Below are 11882 nucleotides of genomic sequence, written 5' to 3'. Positions count from 1 at the left end.
CATAGATTTCCTGCCTCCAGTACTGTAATTTCCCCTATACAGATATATAGACCCCCAGTACAGTCAGTATATACAGATATATGGATCCCCAGTACTGTCAGTGCCCTGTATACTGTCAGTATATACAGATATATGGATCCCCAGTACTGTCAGTGCCCTGTATATACAGATATATGGCTCCCCAGTACAGTCAGTGCCCTGTATACTGTCAGTATATACAGATATATGGCTCCCCAGTACAGTCAGTATTCTGTATACTGTCAGTATATACAGATATATGGATCCCCAGTACTGTCAGTGCCCTGTATACTGTCAGTATATACAGATATATGGATCCCCAGTACTGTCAGTGCCCTGTATACTGTCAGTATATACTGATATATGGATCCCCAGTACAGTCAGTATTCTGTATACTGTCAGTATATACAGATATATGGCTCCCCAGTACAGTCAGTGCCCTGTATACTGTCAGTATATACAGATATATGGCTCCCCAGTACAGTCAGTGCCCTGTATACTGTCAGTATATACTAGTATATGGATCCCCAGTACAGTCAGTGCCCTGTATATTGTCAGTATATATAGTTATATGGATCCCCAGTACAGTCAGTTCTCTGTATACTGTCAGTATATACTGATATATGGATCCCCAGTACAGTCAGTATTCTGTATACTGTCAGTATATACAGATATATGGATCCCCAGTACAGTCAGTGCCCTGTATACTGTCAGTATATACAGATTTAGGGATGCCTGGTATTATACAGCCTCCTCCTGCCGTATTCCCCTCCCCCAGCTCGGAGGAGGAGGAGGAGGATTATCATCACCATCATTACAGCTGAGAGAAGAGCCCGGATTCTACCTGTCAGCCCATCCTCCTCCTCCTCCTCACAGCGGCCGCCCGTCCTGGCCTCCCCGATCACAGTGAGTATAGTGACCGCAGCCCTCACCCCGCATCACCCCCCTGACCATCACCCTCATCACCCCCTGCCCATCACCCGCACATCCTGCCCATCACCCCCTGACCATCACCCGCACATCCCGCCCATCACCCCCTGACCATCACCCCCTGACCATCACCCGCACATCCTGCCCATCACCCCCTGACCATCACCCCCTGACCATCACCCCCTGCCCATCACCCGCACATCCTGCCCATCACCCCCTGACCATCACCCTCATCACCCGCACATCCTGCCCATCACCCGCACATCCTGCCCATCACCCCCTGACCATCACCCTCATCACCCGCACATCCTGCCCATCACCCCCTGACAGTGACCATACAGCCCCCCCTCCCCTCTGGCAGCCGGTGCCATCTGTCCGGGGCTTCTCCCTCCTCCTCAGCATCTCCAGCTCCTTGTGACCCCTGACCCCCCCCCCCCCCCCCCTATATTGCACCTTACTATATACTGTGGATGATATTACCCAGTTGGGGGATTTGTTGTTACTATCGGGGCATTGGCCTGGATTATATCCATCACTGGGCATAAATATATATATAATCATGTATCATCTATCATCCTGTGCTATTACCACTATACATAATATCACATAGTAACATTATATATTACACACTGTATGTGGCCAATAAGATATATTATTATTAGTTATCACTATATATGACCTATGGATATGATTATTATTATTATTATTATTATTATTATTTATTATTATATATGACCTATGAGATATATTATTTTTATTAAAGGAGAACTCTGGCAAAAATTATTTTTTGATATGTTATTACTTATGGAAAGTTATACAAATTTCTAATGTACATTAATTATGGGAATATAGGGCTATTTCCCTTAATTTTCAGTCATACAATACAACATACAATATAGTGTGTATAAAGATATATGGATCCCCAGTACAGTCAGTGTATACAGATATATGGATCCCTAGTACAGTCAGTATATACAGATATATGGATCCCTAGTACAGTCAGTATATACAGATATATGGATCCCTAGTACAGTCAGTATATACAGATATATGGATCCCTAGTACAGTCAGTATATACAGATATATGGATCCCCAGTACAGTCAGTATATACAGTATATGGATCCCCAGTACAGTCAGTATATACAGATATATGGATCCCCAGTACAGTCAGTATATACAGATATATGGATAGTCAGTACAGTCAGTATATACAGTATATGGATCCCTAGTACGGTCAGTATATACAGATATATGGATCCCCAGTACAGTCAGTATATACAGATATATGGATCCCCAGTACAGACAGTATATACTGATATATATGGATCCCCAGTACAGACAGTGCCTTATATACAGTCAGTGTCTTACATACAGACAGTATATACTGATATATGGATCCCCTGGTATTAGTGATGCCCAGTATTATATTAGTTAAGTAACAACTGTATATAGATTACTACTATATGAATGCTCCAACTAACCTATATACAGTTGTTACTTGGAGACACTACATTACCACGATTAATCTGCAGACTAATACCGAACAAACCCTAAACAACGTACAACCACCGATACTCCATTAATAAGCCCAGTTATACAAACTAGGGCCCAGCAAGACCACAGGTGTCCAATTATATACAGGACATTCTATGTATACCACCGTATATATAACTGAATTGTAATTTTATGATTTTTATGCCTTTTTATTTTTATGTATGCCAAATTATATACATGTGCCTAATACTGCATTAAATATTCATCAACTATATACAGTATCTTTCTATTACATCTATATACTGAAGGGGAGTCCGCTAGAGAGCCGACCGCTACTGCATATAAACTCATTTTAGTAACATAATGATATTTTCCATTAGACGAGAGCTGCATGATGACCTGTATTATAGACCGGAGAGAATTATCGGGGTTTAGCATGGATTATGGTAGGAGTAGGGAACCTCGGCCCTCCAGCTGTTACAAAACTACAACTCCCAACATACCTGGACAACTAAAGCTTTGTCTGCGCAGGCATGATGGGAATTGTAGTTTTGTAACAGCTGGAGGGCCAAGGTTCCTCTGGCATAAAGAAAAAACTAAGATTTCTCCTCTTTTCAAATCCATTCCTGGCTTTGGCTTCAAAAATCTGTCAGATGTGTGTGTGTAAAAGGACCCTTAAAAGGACTCCAGCGATTTTTTTTTTTTTTCTTCTTCCAAATTGACCGGTTTCAAAAAGTTAGAGATTTGTACTTTACTTTAAAAAAAAATAAAAAATCTCCAGTCTTCCAGTACTTATCAGCTGCTGTATGTCCTGCAGGAAGTGTATTTTTTCCAGTTTGACACAGTGCTCTCTGCTGCCACCTCTGTCCATGTCAGGAACTGTCCAGAGCAGCAGCAAATCCCCGTAGAAAACCTCTCCGTTCCTGACATGGACAGAGGTGGCAGCAGAGAGCACTGTGTCAAACTGGAAAGAATACACTTCCTGCAGGACATACAGCAGCTGATAAGTATAGGAAGACTGGAGATTTTTAAATAAAAGTAATTTACAAATCTATATAGCCTTCTGAAACCAGTTGATTTAAAAAAAAAAATTTGCCGAAATTTCCCTTTAACCTCTATCACCCACATTGTTACTATGAACAACAGAAAGTGTAGACCAAAATCTGAGGCCCTCCAACTAATGCAAAACTACAACTCCCAGCATGCACTGACAGCTGCTCTGGACTTGGCATCTCTAACCTTGTGGGAGCTTTTACATAGGACAGGTCCATTGTAGGTTTCCGTCAGAGATTCCCCAGCCGACCTGCTCGGTGTGAACATGGCCTTAAAGGGCACCTCTCACTATGGTGCTACGTCCCGATGGCTGACAATGGAGGATCGGGTTCCTGTGGATACGTCCCACATTTGTGTCTGCAGAATAGTGTGACCCTTATCTTATATGTATATACAGTATATATCCTTTATGTTGTTCTTTTATAAGGCTGAATTCTCACTACCCCCCCCCCCCCCCCCCCTCTTACCTCACATTACAGCAACGGCCTCTGCTCTCGGCTGCTCAAACCCCCCAGGTGGGAACTGCTGCCGGGCAATGCGGGTGAGTACACAGAAGTAGGAAACGCAGGGATCCCGACATAATAATCTGTAGTTACTGCTCACTTTATGTGATGTGTATATAACTATACCGCTATATGTAACCTACACTATACCGCTATACGTAACCTACACTATACCGCTATACGTAACCTACACTATACCGCTATATGTAACCTAGACTATACCGCTATATGTAACCTATACTATACCGCTATATGTAACCTACACTATACCGCTATATGTAACCTACACTATACAGCTATATGTAACCTATACTATACCGCTATATGTAACCTACACTATACCGCTATATGTAACCTACACTATACCGCTATACGTAACCTACACTATACCGCTATACGTAACCTACACTATACCGCTATATGTAACCTACACTATACCGCTATATGTAACCTACACTATACCGCTATATGTAACCTACACTATACCGCTATATGTAACCTACACTATACCTCTATACGTCACCTACACTATACCGCTATATGTAACCTACACTATACCGCTATATGTAACCTACACTATACCGCTATACGTAACCTATACTATACAGCTATATGTAACCTACACTATACCGCTATATGTAACCTACACTATACCGCTATATGTAACGTATACTATACCGCTATATGTAACCTACACTATACCGCTATATGTAACCTACACTATACCGCTATAGGTAACCTACACTATACCGCTATAGGTAACCTACACTATACCGCTATACGTAACCTACACTATACTGCTATACGTAACCTACACTATACCGCTATATGTAACCTACACTATACCGCTATATGTAACCTACACTATACCGCTATATGTAACCTACACTATACGATCAATGGCACGTATTTTTCAATAGCAATGTGGTTTTATAGCATCAAAGAAGACCAATATTTTTTATAAATCTTTTGCTGGAATCAGATTTACAATATCTCTTCTTCAGAACTTATCAACACAGAGGGTGTAACCTGCCCCCAGCAGCCAATCACGGCTCAGCTCACAGCTCTGGTAACATGAGAGCTGAGCTGTGATTGGTTGCTGTGATCACTTTACACTCGTGTATATTTTAACCCTTTGATAAATCTGGGCCATAAAGTTCTCATGTGGGTTCATAAGGATTAGATCCATTGCCTGTAGCTCTGTGTTCAGCACCATGGACAGCACATCAAATAGCCGCGCATCACAGGGAAGGTTCTATGTTGTTGCAGTTTCCAGTGTTAATGAGAGGTCAGGTATATAAGCAAGAATCATATGAGACGTTAAGGCTGGGTTCACACTACGTTTTTTGCAAAAAAAGGATGAAAAACAGATGGAAAAAATGGATGCATTTTGCGTTTTGATCAGTTTTGAATTCCATTATAGAAAAATAACGGATCAAAACGGATCCGTTTTTTTTAACGTACACAAAAACGTATTCGACTTCATTTTTGTCTCCGTTTTGATCCGTTTTTTTTTTTTTTATAATGAAATTCCATGGAAAAACCGATCAAAACGGATGCACACACACATGCATCCGTTTTTCCTTCTTTTTATTTTGCAAAAAACAGAGTAAAAAAAACGGATTGCAAAAATGTAGTGTGAACCCAGCCTTAGAAGTTTTTTTATGAAACATTAGGAATTATTTTCAGTTTTTTTTTTTGCTTAGTTTTTTTTTTTTTTTTTTTAATTGTTAGACGTCTTGTAAACAAAAGCTGTTAGGCAAAGCAGACTTTTTGGACATTTACCAGGGACAGTCTCATTTAAAGGGACAGTCTCATCAGAAAATGACTTATTGTTTGAATTATGTTTTTATTTTAAAAATTTTTTTAAGATTTTTTTTTTCTAATTTTCCATTTTTCTCTCTATATTATGAAATAATCCTGAGATCTTGCAGTTTTCATTCTCACCACTGGGGCTAAAACTAAGCTGAGACTTCCTGTTGTGTCTGTTATAATAAAAGCAGGCTGCTGTAAAGTGATCTGTACAGCATTGCAGCATCATGTGACACCAGTAGATAGAGGAGACAATAGCAGCTCCCTGTGGAATGACCTCTTCACAGGTCACAGAGCGCGCACAGTAATGTCTCACATTCATCTCAAGGGGACAGAGACTGTCTATTGTCGTCTATATCCATGAGCGAGGCTGTAAAGTATGTAATTAAATGGTGTTAAAAACAGCCCAGGCAAGATGGCCGCCCCCATAACAATGTACAAAAAGTGAAATAAAAACAAATAAAAAAATAAAGTCAGGAAATACAGATTAGGAAAAAAGAAAAAGTTTTAGGATCTGATTCTAATAAGTAAAAGAAAATTTAGGTGACACCTCCCCTTAAAGGGGTTGTCCAGCAACTTGTTTTTATGATGGGCGCATTAGCAGTTGCACTGGGATCCAGTGTGGTTGTGTGAACAGAAACAAATCTTCCACAGAAAGTATATGCCACATCCTGGAGAATCCAGAGTCAGAACTCACAACAACTAACCTGCAATATTTTGTGTGATTCCTGGTAGCATCTCATTGTATCTAGGGCACGAATGTGAGGTAGTATTAAAGGGGTACTCTGACGAAATTCTTTTACTTAAAAATAAAAATAAAATGTTTCATAAAGCTATATAGATTTGTAATTTACTTCTTTTTAAAAATCCCCAGTATTCCAGTACTTATCATCTGCTGTATGTCCTGCAGTAAGTGGTTTATTCTTTCCAGTCTGACACAGTGCTCTCTACTGCCACCTCTGTCTATGTCAGGAACTGTCCAGAGCAGGAGAGGTTTTCTATTGGGAATTTGCTGCTGCTCTGGACAGTTCCTGACATGGACAGAGGGGGCAGCTGAGAGCACTGTGTCAGACTGGAGAGAATACACCACTTCCTGCAGGACATACAGCAGCTGATAAGTATGAGAAGATTTGAGATGTTTAAATAGGAGTAAATTACAAATCTATATAACTTTCTGAAATCAGTTGATTTAAAAGAAAAAGATTTTCACTGGACAAACCCCTTTTAAGTTGCCGTATATACTGTATCAATAACTTTAAACCTAATCAAAAGTAGAAGTCTTAGGCTTGGTTCACACTACCTTTTTCTCAAACGTATGAAAAAAAAACTGATGCATTTGTGTGCATCTGTTGTGATCAGTTTTTCCATTGACTTTTATTAGAAAATGAAAGCGGATCCTTATTTGTAACGTCCACAAAAACGCAGTTAACCTCATTTTTGTGTCCATTAAAAAAAAAAAAAGATCCTTTTTTTAATTTTTTTATATTGGAAGTCAATGGAAAAACGGATCAAAACGGATGCACACAAATGCAAAAAAACGGATGAAAAACCGTAGTGTGTTCCCAGCCTTAGAAGTATAATGACTCTAACACCTCTGCTTCTAAAGATGTCGGGTGTATGTGACGGTCGGCTCTCCCTTTTCTCGTACTCTCAGGAGTCGCTGCCTGATACCCAGAGAGATGGATGATTTGTGATCAACAGCAATTAGTTCTGCATAAACTGTGGCTGCTGATGGCGGTATTTGCTGCGCATTAATTATAGCAACAGTAATAAGCAGAGGCGCTGCCAGCGCTGCGCCGTCCCCCCGGGATTGCCCCTCTGATCTGCTGCTCTCCGCACATGGTTAGTCAGGCTTCAGATTATAATGAATCCTTTCTCATTCTTCTCTAAACATCAAACAGATTGAGTTTCCTCCTATAATCCCCAGATGTGTGTAGAGCCGCACCTTACAGTGATAAAGGGGAATCCATCACCCACACTTATTTATTATTATTATTTTTTTTTACAGAATAGAGACGGAGACTGAAACATGGATTTTTTTCTTTTTTCTGATTGTATATTTTTATAATTTCTTATATTATTATATATAATTATTATAGCGGCAGCCATCCTGCCTAAACTGTTCCTAACTGCATTCAGAGATACGCTTTACTGCAACCCCATGGACATAGGTACACAGGTATAGAGCCTTCACAATGATGGGAGTGTTTTTTGGGCATGTGCAGTGACCTGTGCAGAGATCTTTCTACAGGGAGGTAGAGGCTGGTGTCTCTATCTATCTATCTATCTATCTATCTATCTATCTATCTATCTATCTATCTATCTATCTCCTATCTATCTATCTATCTATCTATCTCCTATCTATCTATCTATCTATCTATCTATCTATCTATCTATCTATCTATCTATCTATCTATCTATCTATCTCCTATCTATCTATTATCTATCTATCTCCTATCTATCTATCTATCTATCTATCTATCTATCTATCTCCTATCTATCTATTATCTATCTATCTATCTATCTATCTATCTATCTATCTATCTATCTCCTATCTAGATAGATAGATATCATGAAATCTCGACTCTTTTACATCAGTCGGGCCCTGTGTAACCTATGGAGAGGGGAGGGGGGAGAAAATTTGCAAGCAGAGAGCAGAGATTTAAGGATTACACAGTGGGAGCTGTGTGAAAGCCCCTATTCACAGGTCAGAGAGGTCATTGCTGAACGATGAAGACGGGGGAGAGCTCCAAACTGCTTTTTCATGATAAAAATGCATTTTTCGGCTAATAAACCCAATTACGTTTCTTAAATTCGCCTGGACTATTGATTTCGGCCCAAAAAATTTAACGACAGTGACACTTTAATCCCAACTTAAGCTGTTTCTGGGGCTGAACAATCTCTATAACATTGCAGCGTTGTAGACTGTGACTATTTGAGCTGTTCCTGTAAACACTTTAGCAGAATGAAGCCTTGTGGCTGATGTAACGCTGTATTCCCATCCCAGCATTCCCTGCGCCTGGCGTATCCTGGCCTCCTGGTTCTGTAGGGAGAAGCAGCATAGCCCTCCCCAGTGACTGCAGCCGCTCTAGTTACCTGTACGGCAGGTGGAATACTCAGTCCTGTCACACTAAAGTAATGATAGATCCTTACAGGGAACCATCATCTTATCACATGGAAAACCCAATCGGAATGATCTCTGTTTGTTTTGTGCTTCCAGAGCCCTAGAATGCAGCCACCTTGGAGATGGATATGCCTAGCCGCGCTGCTGGTTGGTTTAGCATCATGTGAGGTCAGTGACAAAGAAGAGGAAGATGAGGATGATGCAGCAGCAGCAGATACCACAGAAACCAACAGCGAAGAGCAAAAGAGTTATTTAGAGGTAGGTGCTGCACATTTTATATACTATATGTACTATTTTATATACTGTATATACTATTTTATATACTATATGTGATATTTTATATACTATATGTTATTTTATATACTATGGGGGACACCGTCTTACAAATGTCCCCGCAGCTCCGGAGCTCAGGGGATTTATGTAGAGGTGCATTGCCTCTACATAAATCCCGATCGCACAGAGCCCGTCCGTGCGAAAATTTTGAAACCTACGCCAGCTCAGAGCTCAGAGCTGGCGTAGGTTTCAGTATCATTTTTCCACTGGAAAAATGATAAATGCGGTGCACACAGAGGCCGCACCCCTCATAACGCCCCCTCTCCGCCCCACTGGTGAAGGTGGCGCAGATGGGGCAGATGGGAAAAAAATATTCGTAAAAATGCCATTTGCAAATATTTTTACGCCGATTTGCCCCATCTGCGCCTAAAGAAGGCATTTACGCTTTTTCATACATGTGTACGGTTTTATATACTACATGTGCTGTTTTATATACTACATGTGCTGTTTTATATACTATATGTTGTTTTATATACTACATGTGCTGTTTTATATACTACATGTGCTGTTTTATATACTACATGTGCTGTTTTATATACTATATGTTTTATATACTACATGTGCTGTTTTATATACTACATGTGCTGTTTTATATACTACATGTGCTGTTTTATATACTACATGTGCTGTTTTATATACTACATGTGCTGTTTTATATACTACATGTGCTGTTTTATATACTACATGTGCTGTTTTATATACTACATGTGCTGTTTTATATACTATATGTTGTTTTATATACCATGGGGGACATGTATGAAAAGACGAATATGCCTTTTTTTTGTCGCAAATGGGGGAGATTGGCTTCAAAATATTCGCAAAGGGTATTTTTGCGAATATTTTGTTCGCATCTGCGCCTCCTTCGTCAGTGGGGCGGAGGGGAGCGGAGAGGGGGTGTTTCTCCGGTGGAAAACTGACACTGAAACATACGCCAGCTCTGACCTCGCTTAGGTTTCAAAATCTTTGCACGGACGGGCTCTGAGCGCTCGGGATTTATGGAGAGGCCATGCGCCTCTACATAAATGCCCTGAGCTGCGGAGCTGCGGGGACATTTGTAAGACGGTGTAAAAAACGCCGGACTTGTCCCCCTATGTGTACTGTTTAATATACTATATGTTGTTTTATATACTATATGTGCTGTTAAATATACTATACATACTGTTTTAGGCTATGTTTACACAAGGTACTATTTTTCACACAGTGCACACAGTGCATTGAACAACGGCCATTGTTTGGCTCTCAAAACAACGGCCGTCTTTCAATACATTGTGTAAAAACAACGGCGGTTGTTGCATCGACCACAATGCATTTATTGCAGTATGGAAAAAAACGGCCGTTGTTTTCATTTTTTGCTCTGACCAAGGCACCAGGCACATTATAAATGACACGACCGGTAAGGGCTCACTCTCATCAAACAGATACTACCAGCGGTTTGGTGGGGTGGGTTGGTAGTGTGTGTGTGTGTGTGTGTGTGTGTGTGTGTGTGTGTGTGTGGGGGGGGGGGGGGTTGGTGGATACAGAGTCGCTTTAAACCTTGCAGCTTTTCCACAGCATCACCAGTGTCTCCACCTTAAAACATTTTATATTATATTTTTTTACTGCCATTTACTATTGGATCATGAACAACCCTGGAATCTTATTAATATAAATGACAAGTGATATTTTATTCATACTAGGTTATGTACCAGACACCGGTCCCTAGCGGTGAGGTCTTCTTCTCTGAGACCTTTGATGATGGATCTCTGGATGGGTACGTTACTTTAAATTTGTATATTGTTACCTCAGTAGATTCAGTTCTCCCTCAGGTAAAGTGGCCTCAGGTTACAATATTTTTAACATACAAAAAAACCATTATAACTTAAAGGGGTACTCCCACGAAAATCTTTTTTTTTCTTCATATCAACTGGTTTCAGAAAATTATATAGATTTGTAATTTACTTCTATTTTAAAATCTGAAGTCTTCCCATAATTATCAGCTGCTGTATGTCCTGCAGGAAGTGGTGTTTTCTTTCCAGTCTGACACAGTGCTCTCTGCTGCCACCTCTGTCCATGTTCCTGCTTTGGACATTTTCTGTCTCGGACAGTACTGTACTCTTTGGGGGGGATTTATCAAACATGGAGTAAAGTGAAACTGGCTCAGTTGCCCCCGGCAACCTATCAGATTCCACCTTTCATTTTCCAAAGAGTCTGTAAGGAATAAAAGGTGGAATCTGATTGGTTGCTAGGGGCAACTGGGCCAGTTTCACTTTCCACCATGTTTGATAAATCTCCCCCAATGTCTTGCACTACTCTTTGCCTGTACCTGGATAAAGGGCCTATTACACTGGTCGTTAAGAGGAGCAAACGAGCGCTCTCAGCGCTCGTTTGCTCCTTGTTCCCCGCTCGCTGCCGCCGCTATTCCACGCGGCTGCAGCGAGCGGGTGAGTGCGGGAGGGGCGGAGGGGAGCTGCTGGGGGGCTGCCCGGGTGATCGCTGATCGTCCGGGCAGCCCATAGGATATAGCAGCGTCTGCTGCCGACGCCCCTATTCAACGGAGCGACGGCAGCAGATCGCTGCTATATCAGTCGATTGTTTTTCAACATGTTTCAAAATGAACGATGTCTGCTGATCGTTG

The 11882-nt window shown here is 40.9% G+C and overlaps 1 protein-coding gene across 3 annotated transcripts in view; it reads left to right on the top strand.

The window, feature by feature from the left end:
• Window positions 1-805: 805 nt before the first annotated feature.
• Window positions 806-11882, top strand: part of CLGN (calmegin) — a 30809-nt gene continuing 19732 nt past the window's right edge. Inside the window, exons 1-3 of one of the 3 annotated variants that reach the window (XM_069976856.1) lie at window positions 806-924; window positions 9032-9193; window positions 10945-11018. In XM_069976856.1, the coding sequence (XP_069832957.1) occupies window positions 9041-9193; window positions 10945-11018 (227 nt within the window). In that variant the 5' untranslated portion in view covers window positions 806-924; window positions 9032-9040. Of the gene's footprint in view, window positions 925-3998; window positions 4038-8862; window positions 8947-9031; window positions 9194-10944; window positions 11019-11882 lie in introns of those variants that run through there. The other 2 variants (XM_069976854.1, XM_069976855.1) reach the window with 2 other exon arrangements.

The sequence above is a fragment of the Dendropsophus ebraccatus genome, chromosome 7 (genome assembly GCF_027789765.1).
Source record: "Dendropsophus ebraccatus isolate aDenEbr1 chromosome 7, aDenEbr1.pat, whole genome shotgun sequence".
In the NCBI taxonomy this organism is placed as follows: Eukaryota; Metazoa; Chordata; class Amphibia; order Anura; family Hylidae; genus Dendropsophus; species Dendropsophus ebraccatus.
This window is presented reverse-complemented; position numbering and strand designations above follow the sequence as displayed.